At 50.6% G+C, this 24117-nt stretch overlaps 2 protein-coding genes across 3 annotated transcripts in view; both read left to right on the forward strand.

Annotated features, from left to right (window-relative positions):
• Nucleotides 1–560: 560 nt before the first annotated feature.
• On the forward strand, nt 561–11922 carry topbp1 (DNA topoisomerase II binding protein 1). Its single transcript, XM_086150320.1, has 28 exons — nt 561–890; nt 966–1119; nt 1889–2023; nt 2110–2253; nt 2428–2609; nt 2722–2915; nt 3037–3213; nt 3326–3492; nt 3621–3784; nt 4372–4616; nt 4694–5016; nt 5120–5292; nt 6156–6367; nt 6566–6876; nt 6988–7173; nt 7264–7379; nt 7488–7611; nt 8184–8336; nt 8439–8520; nt 8618–8819; nt 8925–9154; nt 9816–9958; nt 10295–10391; nt 10607–10770; nt 10903–11031; nt 11139–11228; nt 11418–11579; nt 11722–11922. The coding sequence occupies exons 2-28, from the start codon at nt 1033–1035 to the stop codon at nt 11836–11838; spliced, it is 4509 nt and encodes a 1502-aa protein (XP_086006446.1). The 5' UTR covers nt 561–890; nt 966–1032; the 3' UTR covers nt 11839–11922.
• Nucleotides 11923–12835: 913 nt separating this feature from the next.
• tmem108 (transmembrane protein 108) overlaps nt 12836–24117 on the forward strand; it is a 37505-nt gene continuing 26223 nt past the window's right edge. The window contains exon 1 of one of the 2 annotated variants that reach the window (XM_086150904.1): nt 12836–13487. The gene's annotated coding sequence lies outside the window, so the exon portion shown is untranslated. The remainder of the gene's footprint in view (nt 13488–24117) is intronic. The other variant, XM_086150903.1, reaches the window with a different exon arrangement.

Raw genomic sequence — 24117 nt, forward strand, 5'->3', positions numbered from 1 at the left:
ATGAGAATGCAACATTTTAAATCAGTCTTGTTTCTGACCAAAGTTGTGAGTGAGTGTCCAAACCATGACCATGGGTTTTCCCACCTGGTTTGCAAATATTTCTTTAATTTTGAGTGTCAGATTTCAAATAGCACCACCTTTGTGATCTCCACCATCATGGGAAATCTTTGACATAAATGTCAGAGTACATCTTAAACTACAGAATTGAATGCCTTAAAAAAGGAATGAATTTTCCTTTATATAAATTTATTTATATTCCATACGAATCATCTTATGAAGCTCATACATAATTAGGATCCGTCATTGCAAACAGAAAAGTGATCTGGCAAAAGGTAAGGATAATGTGGTCTGAATATATTTCAATTCACATCGGCCAAAAATTATGGGAAATGATGAAATAATGATGAATGTTTTTACACCATCAAAAGTGTAGAATTTAGTTCGAATAAAATGTATTTCTTGAGTTAAATCTCAGCACCATGCCTGATCCTTGGTTCCCGATAGTTTGTATCAACACGGATGAGTTAAGATGTAACTCCGGAAGTGACGTTATTGGCGCGAATAATAACAATCAGATATTTTAGCTTTCGATTAACTACTTCGAGCGATTCGGCACCAAATACAGTTTCTATTCCGCCCAATGGAATGACGACCTGTGGCCTTTCCTGTCATGAAGACCCCCACGGGATTTCAGTTTGTGAATTTTAATTGTATTTTTACTGCCAACGGTCATTTCCAGGCACGTCCCATTAGTCCTGGCCGTGTCGAACGCTGCTAATTCTACAACGAAACGGCACTTCTTTCGGTTTGAGTTTATATAAATAGCCAATAACCCCAAGTATAACTCACTTTCATGTTTCTTTATGGTTACCACGCCAAGAAGGCTTAAGGTAAGTGACAGACATGCTAGCTAACTTCAGTTATTGCATCGTCCCCTCCTGAGAGCAGCCTCTGGTTCCATTCAGGCCGGAAGGGAACTTTTGGATAAAAACCCGAAAAAGCATTTTCACTTCGCAAAGCTGCAGACTGAAGATGTCGAAGGAAGATAAAGGGTCCTTCATTGTGAAGTTTGTCCAAAGTAAAGGACAGAAAACCGAGTGTGCTGTCAAGGCCTATGAGGTAAGCTGTACTCTAACTTAGCATATTCTCCTCCATGCAGCCCTAGTGTTTGCATCTTCTCTCGAACCTACTAACTTCATGTCCTATTTCACTCAAATTCACATGAATTCACTGTTCGATCTTTCTCTATACCTCCTGCCTGGCAGTTCCAACCTCAGCATCCCACTCCCAATATATTCACTGTCCACCTCATTCTGGCTTCTCTGACCTTACCTCTTAACATCAAATATGTGATGGACACATTCCTGATACTATCTATTCTTGTCACTCCCAGAGAAAGCCCCGACATCTTCATGTCCGCCACCCCCAGCTCTGCTTCCAGTCTGTATCTCAAGGCCACTGTCTCCAAACCATACAACATCGCTGGTCTCACTGCGGTCTTGTCCACCTTTCCTTTCATTCTGGCTGAGATTCTTATCACACATTACCCTGACACTTTTCTCTACCCGTTCCAGCCTACTTGAATGTGTATCTTCACCTCTTTTCCACACTCTCCACTTTTGACCCTAAGTACTAAAATTTTCCTCCCAACTTGATCTCAATCCCCTGTAGCCTCACCATTCCACTTGGGTTCTTCTCATTCACACAAATGTTCTGTCCTGTTGCGGCTAACCTTCATTCCTCTCCTTTCTAAGACATACCTCCACCTGCTCCCAGCTGTCACTGCATATCACAATGTCATTTGTAACAATAAGCTGTGGTCTTTCTATGGATGGATCCTTTGTGCTCCTGCTAGTGTATACATATGGCTTTATTTTTTTCCATCCAGGCTGTTTTGGAGCTGCAGTCTGAAAAGTACTTGAAGAACATTGACGAAGATGCTGTCCTACAGATGGATCAAAGGGACAAGTCGCTGTTTGTCTTCAGCAGCTTCACCACTCCTGCTTTTCTGCACTGCAAGAAGGTCTGACGTTGAACTCTAGATGTCTATTGCGTTTGGAGAGACACGTTAAACTTCTTCTTTCTCACTATTCAATGTCTGCCGTTTAGCTTGGCTGCCGAATAGTGAGCCCGTTGGTGGTGCTGTACTGCCTGCAGCAGCAGCGCTGCGTCCCCAAAGCAGAGCAGCCCGTCTATAACATGGCCATGGCTGACGTCACCATCTCCTGCACGAGTCTGGACAAGGCCACACGAGTGAGTTCATTGTTTTTGTGCGCATCAATCAGATAGGAGTGTCTTTATTGATACGGCCATGAATGCTGATAAATAGCACTACCCAAAAAGTTCAGGTGTTGTTCTGGTGTGGTTATCCAGACCGAGCAGGGTCCCACTCATGTGCTGCGGGTTCTTACCTCTCTGACCACGCAGGTCGAGGTAATGGATCTGGTTCATCTCATGGGCGGACGGATATACCTCGACCTGAACGTATCGGTCACACACCTGATCGCAGGAGAAGTGGGCAGCAAGAAATACCTGGTAGCCTCCAGCCTGGGCAAACCCATCCTGCTGCCCTCCTGGGTCAGAGCCTGCTGGGAGAAATCTCAGGATGGGTACTAACTTTTTTTTTTCAAATGTTATTGTTTTACAGCCTTATTACTGTTTAGTGCTTATAGCAAATAAGCCAAGAGGGCATTAAATCCTGTATCCTCTGCTTGTTGATAGTCTTTTCAGGTACACTGACCTACCCATGGAGGACTACCTGTGCCCGGTGCTGCGAGGCTGCACCGTGTGTGTGACCGGCCTCTCCAGCACGGAGCGCAAAGAGGTGCAGAGGCTCTGCGAGCAGCACGGAGCCAACTACAGCGGGCAGCTTAAGATGAACGAGTGCACGCACCTCATTGTGAGCGAACCCACAGGTGAGCCGACCACAGTGGACTCCCCATTTTTTTTCCCTTTGGCATTTATAACAAATCGCCCTTCAACATTCTACTCTTGTGGTTACCAAATTGTAATCACTGTAATGTGCATTTGTTGCAGGTCAGAAGTACGAGTGTGCGCGCAAGTGGAACGTGTACTGCGTTTCCCTGCACTGGCTGTTTGACAGCATAGAGAAGGGCTCCTGTCAGGACGAAAGCCGGTATGGCGTGGACCGCAATATGGCCAAGACCACTCGACAGCAGACCTCAACCCCGACGGGCTCAAGCAAGAGGGAGGGTGAGGGTCTGACTCACGTGCAATTGCCCTCAGTGTCACTAATTTGTACAGGTTCAATGACATCTGCATGAATGTTAAAGTCCAGTTTATTTATTTATGTTCTCTTTCCCAGATGGTCCATCTCTGCTGGGTTTGAGTCACATCTCTGTTAACGCTAGCGTGACAATAAACGACACGGCGCTCACCAACGGCACCCTTAGCCGCCTGGAGCCCCCAGACCCCTTGGAGAGCCTGGACCTCACCGTCTGCTCCGCTGATGATATCTTGGATGGCTGCAAAGTTAGTAGCTGGTCTTTGCTGTTTGATACACCTTTATGCTTATTATTGTATTACTAGAAATTAAATGGGTGAAAATTACAATCGGACTTAAATTATTTTCAATGCTATATCCATGGAACGTTGTGCAGCTGTATCTGTGTGGCCTGCCAGAGAAGAGTCTGGAAAAGCTGCGACGTCTGGTGAACATGGCGGGGGGTCTGCGGTTCAACCAGCCCGGCGAGGAACTCACACACGTGGTGATGGGAGAGCCGGACCAGAGCCTCAAGAACTTTCTGTCCAAAGTGACTCACAGGTCTGACCTAATGATGGTATTTGTGGCTGTCGTATTCACAGACCGCTCAGCCAGAGAAAATGGACAAGATCCGGCCTCGTCTTGACCTTCAGACTAATAGACAGCAGATCAGTGAACACTCTATCGGCCATATTCTTTTGGTCTCAGGCATTTCACCAGTTAAATCGTTAACATTTATTTGGAAAGCAACAGAGTTTTGTGAGGTCTCCATGTCCTCCCTCTGGTTGCGTGGGGTTCCTCAAGGTTCTCCGGGTTCTTCCCACAGTCCAAACACATGCAGTAGTTTCATTTTAGATCCTGAATTTTCCAGAAGTATGAATTGTTGCATGTCTCAGTATCATCACCTTCTTAAAATAACCACCCAAGTCATGTTTTGTTATGAGACATTTTGGGCTCCTCGATATTCAACAATTGCCCTGCTCTGTCCTCAGTTCCTATTCAATCATATTCGTTTCATGTTGATTGCTGTGCCACCTGCTGCCACATTCTGAAGAACCAGGCTTTGACGAGCTATAAAAAACAACAAGAAGAAAAATGTGGAGAAATCACTGCTTGATTTCTTGTGTTTGTTTTCGTCCTCTCTCCAGGCCCCATGTGGTGACAGTCCATTGGCTGCTTGAAAGTTTCTCCAAAGGCACTCTGCTGCCGGAGGAAGGCTTCTTCCACCCGGACTGTCCTCCCGCTGCCCCAGCCGCTGTTTCTGTGCCAGCTCCTCACCCTCGTGTCTCTTGGTCCCCGCATGGCCCCCCCGCCGCCAGTCCGAGTACTCCCAGGCAGAGAAAAGCAGAGGAGGACCTGCTGTCGCAGTACATGGACGACGATCAAACAGTAGGTGAGTGTCCTTCGATTCTGTTTGCACTTCCTGTTTGTTTCAAAACAGGGCTGATGTTTCATTTGTTTTATCTGCAGTGGACGTGGTGCCCCCAGTGGAGGGGGACAGCCGGGGGTCCGTCGGCGCCGATCCCGAGCCCTGGCCTTCAAACCGGACTGGAGGACTGGAGCCGGGCTCGGCGTTGCAGGAGGGCAACGAGGTGGGCCTCTTCGCTGGGAAACGTTTCCTTCTCGTGGGCTTTGGTGCCGAGGCGGAGACTCAGCTGGCCCTGCTGGTGAAGGAGAACGGAGGCCGCGTGCTGATCGGTCGCACACGCGTTGTCGCCGACTATGCGGTGGTCCCGCTGTTGGGCTGCTCGGTGGAGGCCACGGTGGACGAAGTGGTCACAGATACATGGCTGGTAAGATCAGAAAAGCGCCAGTTCCTCTCGGCCTCCCTGGGAAGAAAACATCCTGTATGCAGCTCCGTGAGTCTGATGCGCATATTTTGCGCTTAACTTTCAGGCCATGTGTGTGGAGAAGGAGTGTGTTCTCCAGCTTTCCTCCAACCCTCTGTTCGTCCCCGTTTCCGTGATGGAAGGGTGTTTCCCTCTCAGGGACTGCGTGCTCTCAGTCAGCCAGTTCACCGGAGCAGAACGGGAGTCCCTGGTGGATCTGGCCAAACACCTGGGAGCCAGGTACATCCCCTCTCATTACACTTCTCTGTTTTCATGCCGGACATTATATCCAGATTTTACACTCTACTATTATCTTCTAAGTCCATGCCTTTGTTTCCAATCACAAATCAATATCTGATACAAGCGGTTGTGGATGGCGGTGCAGTGCCAATACAAAATTCTCATAAACACAAAAGAAAACAATAGTTATTTACTTTTATGTGTATTTCTCTGCATACATATCACTGCTCTTCTGTTTTCCTTTTACCGTTCAATTAATTAGTAATTTAAGTTACTTGTTTTTAGGGTGGAAGGAATGTGTCCAATCAGGAGGAGCTTTTTAGTTCATGTGGGAGTGGGATTACCGTAATTTCTGGACGATTAACCGTGACTTTTTTTCACGTAAACAACGGTGCGGCTAATATATGGACTTTTTTGGGTGGGGGCCGCTAACGAGCTTCAGGCCGCCAAAACGTTTATCCTCGTCACATCGGACCGATGAAATGACCGGGAAATTCTGAGTCCGTTCAACTCCGACACCGAAGAAGACGACTTTGACGGTTTTAGTGCGGAGGAGGAAGCCCGAGATAGCGATCGGCTAGCCGGTGCGGCTTATATTGAGGTGCGCTCAATAGTCCGGAAATTACGGTACATTCATTCCAGTGTAAAAGAATTCTGCATGCTTCAAAATCAGCCTGTCTAAAGAACAAATCCCTGACAACTTCCAAAAGCATGTTTTTTCTCCTTATGTTGTTCTGAAGTTAAAGCTTTATTTGCTGGTCATGGCAAAGATTATATTCAGGAAATCGCAATGTGAATCTCCTCTCAGACTTTTATCACCCACAATTATGAAATATATCTTTTCTCATCCGCCCGTCCTGCAGCGTCCAGGATTACTTTGTGCGCTGTGCCAACCAGAGAAAAGGCATGCTGGCCAGCTCCCACCTGGTGCTGCAGAGTCCGGAGGGTACCAAGTACCAGGCGGCCAAGAAGTGGGGGCTTCCAGCCGTCACCATGCGCTGGATTCTAGAGTCCGCCCGCACCGGGCAGAGGGTGGGAGAGGAGGGGTTTCTCGTGGACCTTCCCCACTGTCCAGGTTGAGTGTTGGTTTTTCCAAACGTACTGTTTTGAGTAGATGCACAGATAGATATGCATGTGGCAGAGCATGTTTTGGGGATAAATTCAATGTAATTGGAGAGGTTTTTGAGTGTAAGCAGGGGTTGAAGCTACCAAACTAGTGTAATATCTATTTTGGTATTTCCAGTGCTGATAGGCATCTAATGCTCTTCCACAGAGGAGGAGAGTTTTGTTGGCGCCTCCCAAAGAGTGGCTGGACCTCGAGCCACACACTCCTCTCCAGAAATCCCTTTACTCGGTCCTCAGAGCGGCAAGGCTGTCACCCCGCTGGATCTCGGTCGCTTCCAGAGCAAAGTTTTCCACTCCGTGCTGGATGAGATGAAATGCAAAGAGGGCATCGCCACCCCGGAGCAAAAACAAGACGGCGGCAAACAGAGCCGACTGACCAAAGAGCCGTCCCTGCAGCTCGACACACCCTCTCGGTTCCTCAGCAGAGACCAGCTCTTCAGACCAACATTCCATGTCAAGGTCAGAGATGTTCCACCCCAGTGAATTAAACATTTAAGGTTTTGTTGGTTTTAGATAAACTCTGCGTTTCATAGCTTTCGCTCTAAATATTCTCACTCGACTTTCATTCAGGATGCTCTCGGAGTGCTGGACACTCCAGGCGGCAGAGCCAAGCCCGGAGGGAGGGTGGAGACTCCGCTGACGGACGTCATCCACAGGAACCTGAGGGTGGCTCTTGCCAACAGCACACGGAGCGACGCTTCAGATGTGCAGGCAGGTTCTGCCAGCCCCCCGCTGCAAAAGACAGCCGGAAAGGAGGTGAATAGAAAAATACCAGGGGAGTGAAGTATGTAACAGAACCTTAAAAAACATATTAGAATCACTTGCTGCTGTAAAAATCTTTTTAAGGCAGCAGAAAAGGAAGTGGGTCCACTAGACGGAGTGGTGATCTGCGTGGGAAAGAAGCTGAGTAAGATGCAGAGTGAGCTGAACGCTGTCGCTGCCTCACTGGGAGCTGAATTCAGGTACGCCAAACCTTTTTGTTGGCATCACCTTTTCATTTAGTAAATAAAGAAAAAAAAGTGTATTGATACACATATTCATCCATCACCTTTTCTTCTTGCTTACTAAAGGTGGACATGCGATGAGTCAGTGACCCATTACATCTACCAGGGTCGCGCAGGAGACAACACACGGGAGCACAGAGGAGCGAAGGAACGAGGCCTGCACGTGGTCTCCCAGCACTGGCTGCAAGCCGTACGTTTCCACTCGCAAATATCCAATAAAGAACAGTCGGCTCAAGGCGGGCAGAAGCAGCTCCACCATTACTCAGACCACAAGGGAAGGAAAAGAACAGCACCTTTGCAGAGGAGTTGGTGTCTTTTCACTTTTGAGAAGCTTCAACCTGGACCATTAGCTTAGAAATCACAGCGCTGAGAATCGGGGGAACACCTCAAACCTCGGCTTTGAGAGTTACAAGGATGAAGCTAAATATTAGCCTATCTGCTTCAGTGATCTGCTGGATGGAAAGGACTTTCAGCAGCATGTACAGAGGAGTGTAAAACTAATTTAATTTGGGGTCTCTGCTAATGAGAGTTTCTCTTCCCCTGTGCATTCTGTTATCATTTTGTGTTTTCCAGAAGAGAAATAATCACATCCGCAAAAGCAAACTAATCACAATGATGTTTGATGTGCTAATGTTGAAAGCCGCCGGGGATTGCAGGGATTTTTTTCCCCCTTTCAATTCTTTTGACAGCTCAACTCTACGTCTGTGTGTATGTGTGTGTGTGTGTGTGTGTGTGTTTCCAAACGCCCTCCGCGATTCGCAGTGCGCCGAGGAGCAGAGGCACGTCTCTGAGTCCCTCTACCCGTTCACCTACAACCCCAAGATGAGCCTGAACCTCAGCCAGGTCCCCAGCAGCTCCCAGAGGCCATCGCCTTCCAAACACAATCAGAGCATCGCTCAAGATAAACACAGTAAAGTAGGTCCAAGAGGGCTTCTCATGCATTTGTCCACATCCAATGCTCTCGATGTCAATCCATCGCCTACCGTTCACCCTGCTGTCTATTTATCTGACCTCCAGTTTGAGCTGAATGCCGCTGAAGAAGAGCCAGCCAGGTCTCGTAGAAGTGACGGAGACAAAGAAGATTTTGCAGAAAGGATGGGTGTGTTTTTTGTTGTTTTTTTTTTAAACCAGATATATATTTGAAATCCACAATGTGCACAGGTCATCTTGAGTGACGGTTGGTTTCTTGTGTCAAGATATCACCGAGAACCTCAAGATGAGGGAGAACCTGCAGCGGCAGCTCCAAGAGATCATCTCGGCCACCAAACTCACGGCGGGCCGACGCAGCTCGGTCAGACTGACGAGACAGGATTCGGGAGGAACGGACTCGGGCCAGAACTCATCTGATGGGAGCAGCGGTGGGCGGAGCAGCAACAGACGCACCTTGGAGGCTTTAAGGTGAGGAGATGGTGTGGTAGGTGAGACAACATGATCCCACCGCCCCGCCAGTGACTCCAGGAGCCACTTTGGTATTTTCTTGAACCCGGTTCTGGTCTTCCAAAGGGTCTCCAGGGAGGCAGCGCTGGATTTAAACACGGAGCAGTCCCAGAGCGAGCAGATCGTCTGGGACGATCCCACGGCCAGGGAGGAGAGGGCTCGGCTCGCTGACAACTTGCAGTGGCCCGGCAGTCCTTCAAAACACTCGCAGATGCTGGAACCGCTCCCTCCTCCTGCGGAGGAGCAACACACTCCGATCAGAGACTCCATGACCGACTCTGAGCTGGTGGAAATGGGTGAGGCTCCTGTTTACTGGTTTTCATTCAGGAAGTGATTTACACATATCGCCTCCTGCCTGGCAGCTCCAACCTCAGCATTCTTCTACCCAGATCTTCACTGTCCCTCCTCTGTTCAAGTCTAAACCATCTCTGTCTGATTCCAGAACATCTAACTAGCTGCCCTTCAATGGACTCATTCCTAATCTTCTCTATCCTCCTCATTCCCAAAGAGGAATCTCCACATCTTCATCGCTGCTGAGTGTCTCCAAAGCAGGCACCATGGCTGCCATCACCTCCGTCTTGTTCATCTTTCCATCTTTTCTTCCTGACACTTTTCTCCCCTGTTCCAACCTGCCCTCACACGTTCCTCCACCTCTTCTCCACTCTCCGTTTCTTGGGACTGTTGATCCTCCACCTTCTTAATCTCCACTCGCTGTAGGCTCACCGTTCCACATGGTTCTTTCCTGCTGCAGCTGACCTTCATCCCGCTCCTCTCCGGGTCAGACCTCCACCTCTCTAGATTCTCGTTCACCTTCTCTCACTCCACATCACAATGTCATCTGCAAACATTAGTGTGTGCAGGACAGGCTTTATGTCTATTTATGATCAGTGAGCTTGATCTTAGTGTTAACATCCTGCAAAAATCTACTTTTTTTTTCTTTTTTTTTTCCCCCGCCAGCCGCTTGTGACGTGATTGAGCAGCAGATGTGTAAGACAGTCACGCCGCGTCCATCGGAGAGGCCAGAAGATGTCCTTCTCACGCCCAAAGCCCCGAGCATTGCCTTCCCTCTCGCCAACCCGCCAGTAGCTCCGGAGCCTGAGGTAAAAACGAATAAATAAATAAAGTTGGTTTATATGCTAATGTTTTATTTTTCACCGGTGCCATCAATAAAGGGTATCTTCTTATTTGTCTGGAAGTGCAAACTGTTTGCTGCGGGGATCCAGTTTTCGTCCAGCAGATGAGCTGCAGTCTATTCGGCATCTCCTTCAGACCGTGCAATCTTCCCACGCATGAAAATATATCATAAATCTGATGTAGAGCAGAACGGCTGTTGTGAAAACACCCTTTTTTTCTGGAAAAAAAGCCGGTGGCACTAATAGGCTTTTTTTTTTTCTTTCCTCTCCCTCCCTCTTTCTCTTTCGCTCACCATTTCACAGACGAAACAGGAGACAGCTGAGCGACCGCCCAGATTCCAGCTGTCCTCCCTCAGCCTCCAGGAGCGCATTGATTATAGTCACCTCCTGGAGGAGCTTGGTGAGTCCTCCGCCCGCCTTCCATCTCGTCAATGTAAAGATGACACAACATCACAAATGCGACACCAGATAAACAAATCCCTTGGTGCCTCAAAGAGAGGATGTGCCTCCCGAGAATGAATGAATGGGGTTGTACCTCCCACGGCGTGAGGTGCCACGAACCCTCCGCCGGAGAGCAGAGCGCCATTGACAGACCTGTTTTCCACTCGCCTGCAGGCGGCGTCGTCCTGGACAAGCAGTCCTTTGACCCCAGCTGCTCCCACATCATCGTGGGGACGCCCCTGCGCAACGAGAAGTACCTGGCCGCCATGGCGGCCGGCAAATGGATCCTGCACCGCTCGTACCTGGAAGCCTGTCGATCCCTCGGCCGTTTCGTCAAGGTCGCCGTTCGTGTCTCGCCTCTCTGTTTTTTAGGGACGCCGGACAGCAGCTAATATACGTGACATGTGTGCGCGCAACTGAAGGCCTCATTTGTAATTAAAAATCAAAGGTGTGTCATGTCTGCGCTCCAGGAGGATGACTACGAATGGGGCAGCAGCTGCATCCTGGACGCTTTGCCCTCCATCACATCCCAGCAGAGGAGGTTAGCATCGGCCGCCATGCGCTGGAGAAGGTCCCTGCAAGCGTGCTCCGGCCGAGGGGTACGTGGGAGTTCACCGGGTTTTCACGTTCATTACGGGGCCGCCCGCTCCAGGACGGGCAATCAGCCGCTGTCTGTTTTTCTTATATAAGAATGCATGTTTTCTAGGGCGCGTTCAGCGGCTGGACAGTCATGCTGAATATCGATCAGAGCAGAGAATCCGGCTTCAGGCGGTTGCTGCAGTCCGGTGGAGCAAAGGTTCGTTTTCTTTCCTTTCTTTGACTTTTGTCACAGTTGGGGCTTATTTTGTATAATCATCCACCAGGCTGACAGCTGCCGGTTTTCAGCGTTGACTTAACAAAACCTGACGTCTGCGCAAGGCAGGTTTCGTTAACACAGCAGATACCAAGTAATCGTGTTGTATATCAACATCCTTTGTCTCTCCAGGTGCTGCCAAGCCCCTCCCCGTCTCTCTACAAGGAGGCAACTCACCTGTTTGCGGACTTCGCCAGGCTGAAACCCGGGGAGTTCAGGGTGGACGTGTCCGAGGCCACGTCCCAAGGGGTCACTTGCCTGAAGCCGGAGTACATCGCCGACTACCTCATGCTGGTTAGCGGTCCCGATTCGCCATTTTCCAGAGTTGCCATGAACAGCTCCTCAATAAATGCCGTATTTGCATGTTTAATTATTGGTTCACTGCTAATCTGGCATTATTTTACTGCACGTGTGTGACACCTTTGTTTCCCCACAGGAGCCGACCCCTCCCGTGGAGCTGTACCGCCTCGCAGAGGAAACCCCGGACACGCCGTCACGCAAACGTAAAGCGGCGGCGGACACATCCAGGTTGAAAAAGTCTCGTTTGAACTGAACGCTGTGATCGGAACTCCCGCGTCCAAGAAAAATCGCCTGTAAATGAATGCATCGACTCAGAAATAAAATGTATGAAGCACAAGGGCCGCCCCTCTGTGGTTCTTCTGCAGCCCGCTGGACCCAGGCCGCGATAGACGACCAATCGACAAGCTGCAGGAAATGTCGAGTCACGTTCTGTAATTAAATGCAGTCTCCATTTCATTCACGAGGTGGCGCTGCATCTTCACTGTGCAATCACCTTAGAGGTCTGGGGTGTCAGCTATGAGAAGTGACTGGGTGTTTTTAAAGTTGGATGGACTTCTATGTTTGCAGGAAGATCCTCACCACTGGTTCTCACTGAACACCTGAATCATTCACACACCTGCGCGGTCTCCGTGCCGTGAGGTCAGCGCAGGTGAGCTCCACATGGACGGGTAAGTGGGTGAAGGTGCAGCTGACAAGGATCCGACGGGGTGGAGAAGCCGCTGGAGAGGAGCGGGGTCACAGACGCCGTCCTCACCTTGGGAACATGACTCGGGGGGTCTGGGACAAAGGAGGGAAGCCCGTCAGGTCACCGTCAGTGGACGCACAAACACAATGGCTCTCCACGCAGCGTGTTGTGGACGTGTTCAGCCGGAGGCCGAAGAACCGGGCCCTCCGCTCACTCGAGGAGAGACATTCATCCGGTGATTGTTGGACAACCAGTGCAAAGGTCAAACCACCGTGAAAAACAGGAATGGAGACTTTTTTGTGTCTGCCACCAAATTGAACTCCATTATAAACTTAGAATACACTGAATTTTAAGTTATAACTGGTGAAAACAGCCTCCCCTCATTTTCAGTGTTTCAGATCTACTGTCTGGATTGGTGTGATGAAGGCCTACACAGCGGCGAGTAAAGGTACTCCCACTGATCATCAATAATCGATGTGATTGATTTAAAGTGCTGTATGAAAGTCCACCTGCATTCTTCCCGCCAGCCAGTTCTCGGCGGCTTGAATCCACAGGTGACCAGGAGCCGGGATTTATCTGACGCGTCATGTCGTCATCACATCACCCCTCCTTCTCCTCCTCCTCCACCCTCCCCTCATGCACGGCAAACTTTATCCCGCTTGGACGCGCTGGATCCGGGCACAGAGCGCACGACTCTCCGGCCGACGTTGGAGAAAGAGAGTAAGAGAGAGAGAGAGAGAGAGAGAGAGAGAGCGGGGGAGAGAGAGGGAGCTCTGCAGCGGGCCTCATTGAAATTCTCTGCCCGTACGCGGAGCGCGGAAGCCCCGGTGCAGGTGGGTGGTGTTCGGTGGAGGTGGAGGAAGAGGAGGAGGAGGAAGAGGAAGAGGGCACCGGCTCTTTGCGCGCCACTTAATTGCGCAGCGCGTCCACCGGCGAGCAGCTCCAGCCGCGGATCGGGCTCCAGAAGGCGGATCGGAGAGGGACGGCCGCTGGTTTCCCTGGGCGCCCGGACACGCGGAAAGCCGCTCCCCGTGGAGTCCGAGAGGCTGGGGGGGGGTGGGTGATCCGCTCCGCCGCCCGCGGCCGTGTCGTTCCCCCGCGGAGCCCGGAGACATGCTCGCCCGGGGCCGGTGAGCTGAGAGCTGGCGGCGCGGAGGTCGCCTTCCCCGCTCCGGACGCGGCGAGGACTGGACATTGCGGCGCACCTTGAGGAATAGGTGAGTTTATTTTTTTTTATGGCGGGATAAGGTGGTCAGACAGGGGAAAAAAAAAAAAAAAAAAACCTTGCGTGGGTCGTGCGGGGTTAATATCTGCAAGAGCGGAGGCTCCCCCGAGTCTCCCGGCTGCAGGCGCACCTCCGCCCGCCGAGCACCGCGGTGAGGCGGGGAGAGCTCGCACGGAGCGGTCGGCGGCAACCGGGACTTGAGCCGCTGCTTCCGGAGAGAAACCTTCAAGAAATTACATTTGTCAGTTATTCGCTGGTGTTGATTCCTTATCTGAGGACGCAACGAGCTTCATAAGTTTGGTTTGGCGGGTGAAGACTCTGCTTCACTGCTGGAGGTGTTTGTTACAGTTGCAGGATCCAGAGCTGGGGTTTCTTCAAAAAAAAAAAAAAAGGAAAAAAGTTTGAGAACGGCTTTCAATCTTGCAAGATCTCCAACCAGGATGGCCTTCAAGAGCAGCAGCAAAGCAGATAGCCGGACCAACTTCATGAAAGCAGGAGACCATAAGTAGCAGCAGCAGCAGCAGCAGGCCGGGTGGAGTTTGGATCCTGGGCTTTGTTTCTGGCCGCAGAGAGAAGGTGCAGAGCTCTGCACTGATTCAACCTGCCAGCCGCTGTGCCTCTCCATTGTGACAGGAATGTTTGGTTGCCTGTTCTCCACAGAACACCCCCCCCCTCACTGCTTTTGTTCAGGAGGACAATCACCCCCCCACGGTGCCATGTGTGCAGGGTTGAGGGGGGAGCGGGGGTCAGCGGGGGTATTGACATCTGTAGCTGGCAGCCACCTCGCCATGAACACATGAAAAAGGCACAGGCAGGCTTCCGCCCCGATTCTGAGTCATTCGTGGAAGGCGAAGATGACCTCGGGTTATTTCCTTCCTTTCCAGAAAGCCGGTAACAGACGTTCTGCTTGTCTGTGGAGGTTCTCGGTCATCCGGGCCGCGGTGAATTTTTTGTCTGGATTCGAATTTCTTCCAGCTGCCACGATAAGAAGATTTCAACAAGACGACGTTCTGCTTGTTCCTCCTTGCGATCCCAGTATCAGCTCCCCCCCCCCCCCCCCCTTTCCATTCGGGGCGGAACGCTAGAGAATCTTGAGATGGTTTCCGAAAAGCGCGAGAGGAAGCGGAAAAGATTTAAGAGTTGTTTGTGAAAGGACTGGAGGTGACGTCTTCACCGCTCCGTCGATGAAACTCTAACGCTATGGAAACCATTACTTTGAACTGCGTGGTTAAATATTGCGATGCATGGTGATCCGTCACAGTCTTGCAATGTAAAATCCATATATTACATTTCACAGCCCTCCTCGTTATGTCACCGGCCGGTTACTGATGGTCTTCTACGTGACGCTCCTCTCACTGGTTGGAGGTGCAGCCAATCACATCTGGAGGGGAGGTTGGTCTGCAGCTGCTGCCGGGAAAACACAGACCTTCCCAATACTGACATTGCAGTTTTGGTGATTTTAGCAAAGGATTGTGCACGTTCTATGGTTGGTGGCGGCGCCTCCCCGCGGTGTGACAGGACAGAGTGAAGTCCACATGTGACGGCTTGTGGTCGTGAATGCGCGAGTATTATTTTGATCTTCATTTAAAGCGTCTGCGGCAGACCGGTGTTCGGACGCTTCTCTTTTGGGTACTTTTGGGCCTCGGCGTGCGTTCGGCTCCGAGCTTGACGCTCAGGACCAACTGATTGGAACGATGTGGATGAGAAGCTTTCATATATTCAGTTTCTATGTTGCAGAGTGATTGTCTTGCAGCGAATGGACGAGAACGTTCTGTTTTTTCTATTCAAAACTAGCGTTCCTTTCGCTTGTTTCTCCGAGCTTTTGTCGTCAAGCGGAGCGGGGCGCGTCGGTCACCTCGGCGCATCTCTACCCAAATCTGTTTGAGCGGATTTCCGTAGGGCGGCTGCTCTGCTATCGGGAAAAGTGGACGATAAACCCCCGGGAACTACTGTCTTTCCCTTCCGGAGTGACAGAGGCTCCGGGAAACTGACTCCCCTTGCAGATCCTGCAGCTTTAGCTGATGGGAAGGAGCCGGGGAATGCAGCTGAGGTGGGTGTTAAGAAGCGTCCCCTCATGACTGGTGGAGAGTGGTACATGGGGGGGGGGGGGGGGGGGGGGGGGAATGCAGCCTGCACAGACCCCTCTGCGTGGACTTTGCTCCGTCCTCCGGTGGGCAGTGGCAAATACAGGATTGCGCCAGAGCGAGAATAAAGAAAGCCAGTTCCGTTTTTACCCCGTGTGACTAAAGAAAGCCCTCAGAGGTGACTTTCATTCACAACTAGCCAGGTTGTTAAGCAGGAGGCGCCGCGAAGCAGACCGGAGCGATTCTATCAGCCGCCGGGGTTCCCCGTTGGACCTGAAGGAGCCCTGGCCGGTCCCCCTGATCTGCTTTATCTTGGGGGAAAAAAAAAACAAAAAAAAAACCCAACAACCTTTCTTTCTCTGTGTTGACATTTAAAAAGCCATTATCCCGAGCGCGGTGGGCTCAGAGCCCACGCTGGTCGCCTGTCGCGGGGTATCAGAGGGAATCGCATACCGCGCGGCGCTTCGGATAAACTCCTGGTTCGACCTCTTGGCCGCGATGGTAGAGCAAGGGCTCGGTCGAGGCCGCCGGAAAATCTGGAAGAGGCGGCGTCGGTAATGAATAGCTAACCGTTGTGATGATCACTGAGAGCGACGGGCACCGGGAGATAAGAGGGGGGTGACCGTCCAAGCATGAGCACCACGTATTTACAAGAGGAATTCCTCACATTCCTCAGCTGCAGCCATGCCACTCCAATCTGCATCTCCACCCATTGATGGTGGCCCTCCGTGCCAACAGAGACCCTCGGGGGCCCGAGGGCCCATGAAGGTAACTTTTGGGTGGCGAACACTGTGACTGAGGTGTAAACAAAAGCGCTCTTGGAACAGGTGGAGGATCCAAAGGTCCGTGTGAGACTGAAACCACCTCAGGAGTGTGTGAAGAAGGTTCAGCAGGATCTGGATTTAACTTGCTAGGGCGGACGAAGTTTGATGTGTTGACGGCAGAAGAGCTCCATCAGCTCTGGGGTTCCATCTCTGGTCGAGGCAGAAGGTTGCCCATGTCGAGCTGGGGTCCGTCTGAGGTTTCTTGCTCCCCGCGGAACTTTGGCTACATGTAAATCATCATTCATTCAAGAATGCGGTCCAGACCTGCACCTGCAAGGTAGAAGAAAATCCAGACTTCTCGTTCTGCTGGAAAGCTGCTCTGTTACCGGATTATAGTTAATTTTCAACAGGATAGTGAAGAGTAACCCGGACTGACAAGATGTCTCCTAGAGTCCCTTCTTGAAGCGAAACCCGCATCGAAGACTCTGAACAAACACGGAGTCAAAAGATGACACAGATACTGGGATGATCTTCGCTGCGCTCAGTTAACCCCAACTATCAACTCATCGGCCAGGAGGAGAAGAAACATTAGCACCTGGGCGTCCATCAAAGCGTGAACATACAATCAACTGATTAGACCCCTTACTTTTTCATGTCTGCTAACCGTGTGCAGGTCATTTCTAGTAAAATGATCCGGAAGGTAAGCCAGCTGGCCGGCTGTTTGTTTGTACCTTTTGATGGAAAACATCAGATTCCAAAGATTCAGCAATAATAGCCGGAAGTGCGAAGGCTTAAAGGCATTTCTGGTGCTCTTTTGTGCGAGGAAGTCATATGGCAGGGCTTAACTCTGTCGTCTTTATCCCCGCATTCTGTGACAGAGCCACTTTCAAACCGCAAAGGTGGGGCTTATTTGGTAGTTTAGCGAAGGGGGTGGGGGTTTGGGGGGGGGGTCGATGGGGCGACCCCGGGACGTTCCAGGACGGCCGGGCACATTTGGAACGCAGCGCAGATGACCGGCTCTAATGGGATTATGAGGAGCCCCGGTGGGGGCCGGAGAGGTTCCCCGGGGCCACACAACCCCCTCCGGACCATGGGGGGTGGGGGGTTCGAGATGGAGGGACAAGGTTAGCAGGTGTCGGCTCGGTGATTAGGCGGTCTGGGGCCGGCGTCGCACATCAGGATTACTGAGAGCCTCTAATGACCCGAGAATACAAGAAAGCAATGTGCTATTCCATCCAGGAAAAAAGAAAAAGGGGAAGAAAAAAAACTGCCTTTTGTTGCCTTAGCAACTTCTGCATCCTGACTATCGACTCCGAAGCCAAAGACGAGGGGATTTCTGGAGTTATTTGTTCATGTTTATGGCACCTTGGTTTTAATCCCGTTGTGTGCGCGTGTGTGTTTTCTCACAGCGTTGCTTGGCTGGGTTAAAGTCAAACCCCGCCTCGGTGCCGGAATCATCTGATAGCAGATTAAAGTGGCACCATATGCTGAGTGAGCGATGTTGGTCGAGCTTATTGTCAGAGCTCAGCGCGACTAATTGTTCTGCGGCGCCGGTGCCATCTACCGCCCGCTGGACGCCGAGCCATCTCTTCAAAATTCACCGACGGAAGTTTTCTCGACGTTTGGCAAAGTGAGGTCGGGAGGAGTTTTGCGCCGCGAGTGTTTGTGGTTCGTGTCGAGGTTTGCAGCGGCCGCATCACCATGGAGACAGAGGCATAATCAAAGGTGCGCAGGGAGGACGGCGAGGCTGGAGCTGCTTTAGTTTTGTCGAGGCTCCGAATAAACGTCCCTCTGGTTGTCTGTCCTGCAGAAACCCCGGCTGAGCGCTGGCTCTTCATCACTCTGTCAACGCCCTCACATGCAAAAGGCAATTTCCTTTTTCCGGTTAAGACCCCCCCCCCCCCCCCCCCAAAAAAAAAAACAATAATCACCATTATAACTAATTCATATGGTGAATAATGATTCTGCCCCCATTCATTCATTCTTTATTGTAATGGTTATCCTACAAACAGGGTTGTGGGGGTGCTGAAGCCGATCCTAGGAGGGACCGGGCGAGAGGCGGGTTCAACCTGGACCACAACGGTTCATTCACGCGTCACAATAACGTGCAATCGGTCACTCACTCGCATATTATAGAGATCCAAGCATTCACTCTCTCATTCACCCATCTGGACAATTCAGGATCTCTCATGAACCTCCTGCATGTTTGCACTGTGGGAGGAACCCCAGGCAAACCTAGGAGAGCATGGAATCCAACCGGGGACCTTGTTGCTATGAGACAAAAGCACGAACCACATGCCGCCATGCCCCCCCCCCCCCCCCCCCTTCCCCGTCCACATTCATTTTTAATAGTATTGAAATGAACCTCTTCTATTACATTTTATCACGACAAGATTGAATCCTTCCTCCTGGCATGGCCGCCGCCGCTGTCAGCTCCAGTCCCTCTAATCTCGGACAAAGGCTTCGGTCTGATTCGCCTTCTTACAGTAAAGCAAGCATATTGCCGGTTATTATTTAATGTATATATTTACATCTGTTGGTTTTGGTGAATCCAAACTAGAGCTGGGTGTCGCCCGAGGTCGTCCGATGTCGCTGGTCATCGCGTGACGAGGACAAATAGTTTTTGAAAGGAAGGAAGACGCCAGGAGGAGTTCGGCCATTTGGAAAAATCCACTTGATATCAGCCAGCCGTGCTCTTGTCAATCAACTGAAATTATTTTTTTCCCTTCCAAACCTCGGGTATAGTTTGTCGGGCTCCTTCGTCCCCCTCCACTTGTGTTCTTCTTGTCCAATCACCCTTCCGCTCATCCAGGCGTGTTCTACACACCTGCAGATTCTCCCCCGGCCAGCTGCGGGGCCGGGCGCTTGACATTTAACTACAACGGTCATAAACAGGATAGTGGAATGTGGTTGACATCCATTTAGCCCGACGCTGCCTCACGCTGCACGGGCCTCCCTTGCAGAGGCCGGGCCGACGCTCTCACGGCGCAGAGGAGGCTCGTCTACGGCGTCGGACGTCGAATTCGAACGAAATCCGGCAAATGAAACCGTTTTAAGGCTCGTGGAAAACTACAAGAAGATTCTTCCGGCTGGTATCTGCAGAGGCGTTGCTATTTCAGCCCATCGCTTTTCCTTTTCCAGTCGGTTGTGACGTCGGAGAGTCGACATGGTCCGATCCGGTCTGTTCCGCCCACACGGCTCCGCCGTCCGCTCCTCTTTCCGGACGCTCCACGCCGATCTGGACGTCCTTCGCCGTTCGAGTTCATCCAGACCGCCGACAAATGTTTCTCCCGCTCTGGGGTTTGCTTGTTTGTCTACCGGGTTTCTGGTTTTGTTGAAGCTCATCTGTTGGCTGTTGATAGTGTTACATCACCGTAAAAAAGACCAAGACTTGAAATTAGATCACGTTTGATATTGTCGTAAGTCCAAGACGAGGCAAAGACTGACCTATGACTGCGACAGTTGTACGGTGTAAACCCAGCACGAGCTGCTTTGCGTCCGTTACACTGCCACAGGGATAGATAGGGGATAAAACGTTTTGTGCAACGCCGACTGAAGCCTAAAAGGCTTTTAGAGGCGCTTTGGCTTTGCAGCTGTGATAGCATTTCAAAGTATATCTCTTCGGAGAGGGGGCGCAGACATGCTTCAAAATCTCTTGGGTGCTTGAACCGAACGCCTTGGGATATTTGAATTTTACTCCTTGCATACTCCAACGCTTGTTTGTTTTTCGAAACAATCCCCCCCCCGGATAAAATGAACCATAGCGACCTCCGTAATAATCACAGCCTCATGAAATCTTTTACAAGCCCAGGCCAGAGACCCAGGCCACCCGGAGCGGCGTCCTGGAAACGAGGTGCTTTCTGAGGAATCCATCTCCTTGGTGGGATTCCCTGCAGGCAGGAGGCCGTTCTTACGCAAATCTGTCTTTCCGCGTCGCAGGTTTTATCGCATCGCCGTTGCTGCATTTACTCTTCTATGAAAACACAGCTATTGTTTTGCTATCGTGGCCGTTATTGTGCCTCTGACTGGACAAACTCTACCTTTTAGTAGGTTCACTAATAAACCCCCTGCTGGGTTGGTTTTCTGCAAGGCAGTCTGTTTTGCATCCCCCGAACGGCGTCGTTTATTATTCTACTCTGCATAGAATAATAACCATAAGGGGCGCGATCGGAAATATATGAAAGAAATAATCCGCCGCCATCTTCTGTTGGGTTCATTCTAGTAGATCTGGTCTGCTGATACTCTTAATCTTCTTCTCCTTTTGACTTTTCCCTTCAAGGGTCGCCACAGCGATTCAACATTCTCCATCTAACCCTATTCTCTGAATCCTCCTCTCTCACACACCTTCATATCATCTCTCACTACGTCCATAAATCTTCTCTTCGGTCTTCCTCTTGACCTCCTGCTTGGCCCCGGCTTTAATAACACCTTTCACAAAGTTTCAACGTCATTTTAGGACAAAGTGTACAATCAAATATCTGTTTTTTCATATTTTTTTTTCTCGCCGGTTGGAATCATTGAGAAGGCGCACACGTTCCCTCCACCGGCTGTTTCATAATAGGTTTAGTAGCACGTTGTGGCGGGTGTGTTGGATATTTGGCGGCAATGTCTGCTTAAGAATCCTTCATTAATTTCATGTCATTTTAACTTGCAAGGTAACCTCCCCCTTAGACACGGGTATTTGGGACGGCGTTCCTCAGGAAGGCTTACCCCCCCTGATCTGCACTGATCCTGTTGCATCACGCTCGCCCAACGTAACTCCAAAGCTCGGTACAATTAACCGCTAATTCTAGTTACTCAACGTGCAGCGAGGAATCCTGTTACCGCCCTCGTGTTTCATGCGCTGCATATTTTTCCGATGTGGATTCAATGAGGTTTGGTCCTAGCCCCACCGCCTTGGTTCGACCCATTGATCAGCTCCGATTAGTACTTTTACACGCGATCCTTTCTTCCCCTCGGGGTCGAGATTAAAACCCATATTACATCTTCTGTCATCTCCGCATATGTTGCCACGTTGGTGTTCTTCCAGCTGCATCTTTCGGGGCTCCGTTTCCATCAAGTGTCACACATCTTTCTCCAAACCACTGCCGATACCGGAAAGGTCACCCCTCGTCTTGGTAGATTGCTGGACCACCTTCAGATAGAACCTACAAACATTTCTGTGTGTGTGTGTTTAACACCATGTGCTGTTCAGTCCCCATTAAAATGGCCTATCTGGCCTTCAGCTTGTTTGTAGAATGTAGTCGCCCAGCAGTGAGGCCCTGGGTGTCATTCCAATTGTCCTTGTCATGCTTTTGCGGCGCGCCTCTGGATTTGTCATTCAACCCGGATCACATGGAGATGGCCTAATTGATGCTGTGCATGTGTGTGTGTGTGTGTGTGTGTGTCCCCACATGCAGACAGAAGAAAAAAAAAAACAAGGACTAGCAGCTCGCGGAGTTGATCTGTTTTGATCTCAGCTGTGTTGAAGCAGAAGAGAGAGAAGGGAGAAAGAGGAGAGCGGTGGTCTTGGTCTGTCCTGCACTCTTGGCTCCAGACGCGTCCAGGTCCCTGGACGTCGAATGTTCTTGGCGGTCCCTGCCGCACCGCTCCAGGAAATGAGGTACAATACCGTCCCCTTGTTTCACGAGACATCCTTTCCCCACTGCCTCACATTCCTGCTATTGTCCCCCGACAAGAGGCTGCGTCAAGGGGGTAAAATTAGCTCTGTGTGTGTGCGGAGAAGGAAGCTTCCTGGATTTCTGAGTAGAAGGTACCTTTGTCCCTCTTACATAGCAGGAAATGTCAAGGCACAATTAAAATGATATGTATTTCTACCCGAGCTGTGCAAAGCTTTGCACGGATGTTCCCGGTGTGAATGTCCGCGACGGCGGGGCGGCGAGGGGGTTTCTGCCTCCGCTGAGCTTCAGAGATACTCGGTTACTGTCACATTGTATGTCTACAGGAAAAAGGCCGAATTCCACGGCCTATTGTCGCATTTCTTTTCCACTACGTCTCCATAGCCATAGTAGAGTATTTTTTCCTGCGCAGAAGGATTTCCTCCGTCCTAAGGCTGCCAGAGTTCTCCGAGTCGCTGAGTGTCCAGTCGCGAAAAATCACCCGGGTCGTCACCCGTCTCCGCATTGTTAGGTGGCGTGTCGTTCCCATCTTCGTAATTATCCGGGCAAAAATTTGGAGGAGGCCGTCTGGCGCCGCTTCAACTCCATAATATCATCCCGGAGGCAGATTCAGTAGGTCTTAATTTGTGAAATCATAGTGGAGGTGGCAGAGGTGAAGACGTGAAGGTCCATCAGATGGTTTGTCATCTGCTTGTTCCTGCTAGAACTCTGACCGTGACGCATTGGGTGCACATCTTACTTACATTTTATTTTCATAGCATTTGTTTATTTGCATCTCTATCCTTTATTTGCATATTCTTTCTATTATTCCTATTTGCATTCACTTCTTTCCTGCGACGAATGAATTTCCCAGATGTGAGATCACTAAAGTCCATCCTCTCTATCAGGCTAGAAGAATCAAGGTTTTCTCCAGACAATAATACGGCAATGACATCAACCCCCAAAGGAAAGACCGAATGTCGGCGTTCGCTGCCACGGCCCTGAGCTTTCAGTTGTTTCTGCGGGAGGCCGTCAGCAGCCGCCGGGCCGTGACGTTGACGGCGTCCTTTCCGCGAACCCCCCCCCACGAAGGACGCATTGACGAACGTCCTCCCGTTGCTCGCCGTCACGACAACTGTGCCTGTCGCGCACCGCCGGCGCTCATCTCTGAAGTTCTGTCGCGGGATATCAAAGTGTTTGCGTGATTCCTCTGAGCAGGCCTCGTGCCGCTGCCCGCCGGGGTGCCGGATTGTGTTGTTCGCGTGCATTTCCTCAATTCTCAAGCGTCAAGAATTGGCTGGAATCAAATATGAAATATGGGAATCCAGTATGTTCCTTCCTGGCGTCGTGAAACGACCACCGCACAGGTTCCTCCATGGCGGGAGATGCCGTGACCTCCCGTTGCTACACTCGTTTTTTAAAATCTCGTTAATGTAAAAGAGATATTTTTCAGCGAAATCCGGACAAGCTTGAGTCGTCCTTTGGCCGGCAGCCACTCCTGACCCGTGTCAGCTTGACAGCTGCGCTGCAGACGGCCTGTCAGCTGGAAGACACGGATGTCAGCGGCGTAGCAGTGTTGTAGCGTTGACCCGCACCAGCCTCCTTTTCTGACGCACCTGCTAATTTAAATCCATATATCAAATATTCCTCTGGACAGGAAGGAGCAGACAGGGGCGGCGGGCGGGTCACGGGGAGTATTTTTAAATTTTTTTCCTCCCTCAAGTTTCGCAGGCTTGACCCTGGAGCCTTGTGTTCATTTTTTCACCGAAATCTCAGCGATCTTCCGTTTGTCTTCCTGGTGTGTCTCCAGGTATTTACCGCCGCACTAGATGTCTGCGTTCACCGCGGGTTCATGGAGAGTCCAAGGCGAAAAGCTGTTGTCCTTTTAGCAGATCTGAAGTGCGGCTGGCCTCATCTGCAGCCCCGGGGTGCCGATTGTTCAAAAACGCCCCGTTGCTTTTCAACTCTGTTTATAAATATCCCTCAAAAGTTTTTCTTTTTCCAGTATTCACGTTAGAAATGATGACCTTATCCCTTCAGGAGTGGTTTCTATTCTGCAGATCTGTAGCGTCTGAAGTTTATACGGGTGCCTTCTAGCGAAAAAACACAATTTGATGTTCAAAATATTTGTTTATTTTGCGTTTCATTATCGAAATGATCAACTGCAGCTGAACTTG

The sequence above is a fragment of the Fistularia commersonii genome, chromosome 8 (assembly GCF_037954325.1).
Source record: "Fistularia commersonii isolate RoL2024-O1a breed Wild chromosome 8, RoL_Fcom_v1.0, whole genome shotgun sequence".
In the NCBI taxonomy this organism is placed as follows: Eukaryota; Metazoa; Chordata; class Actinopteri; order Syngnathiformes; family Fistulariidae; genus Fistularia; species Fistularia commersonii.

Excerpts from the sequence above, each read along its gene's own strand:
- topbp1 (XM_086150320.1), top strand. The coding sequence starts at position 1,033 with ATGTCGAAGGAAGATAAAGGGTCCTTCATTGTGAAGTTTGTCCAAAGT. Across the intron at positions 6,877-6,987 it reads GACCAACATTCCATGTCAAG|GATGCTCTCGGAGTGCTGGA; the intron begins GTCAGAGATGTT and ends ACTTTCATTCAG. Across the intron at positions 9,959-10,294 it reads CAGTAGCTCCGGAGCCTGAG|ACGAAACAGGAGACAGCTGA; the intron begins GTAAAAACGAAT and ends ACCATTTCACAG.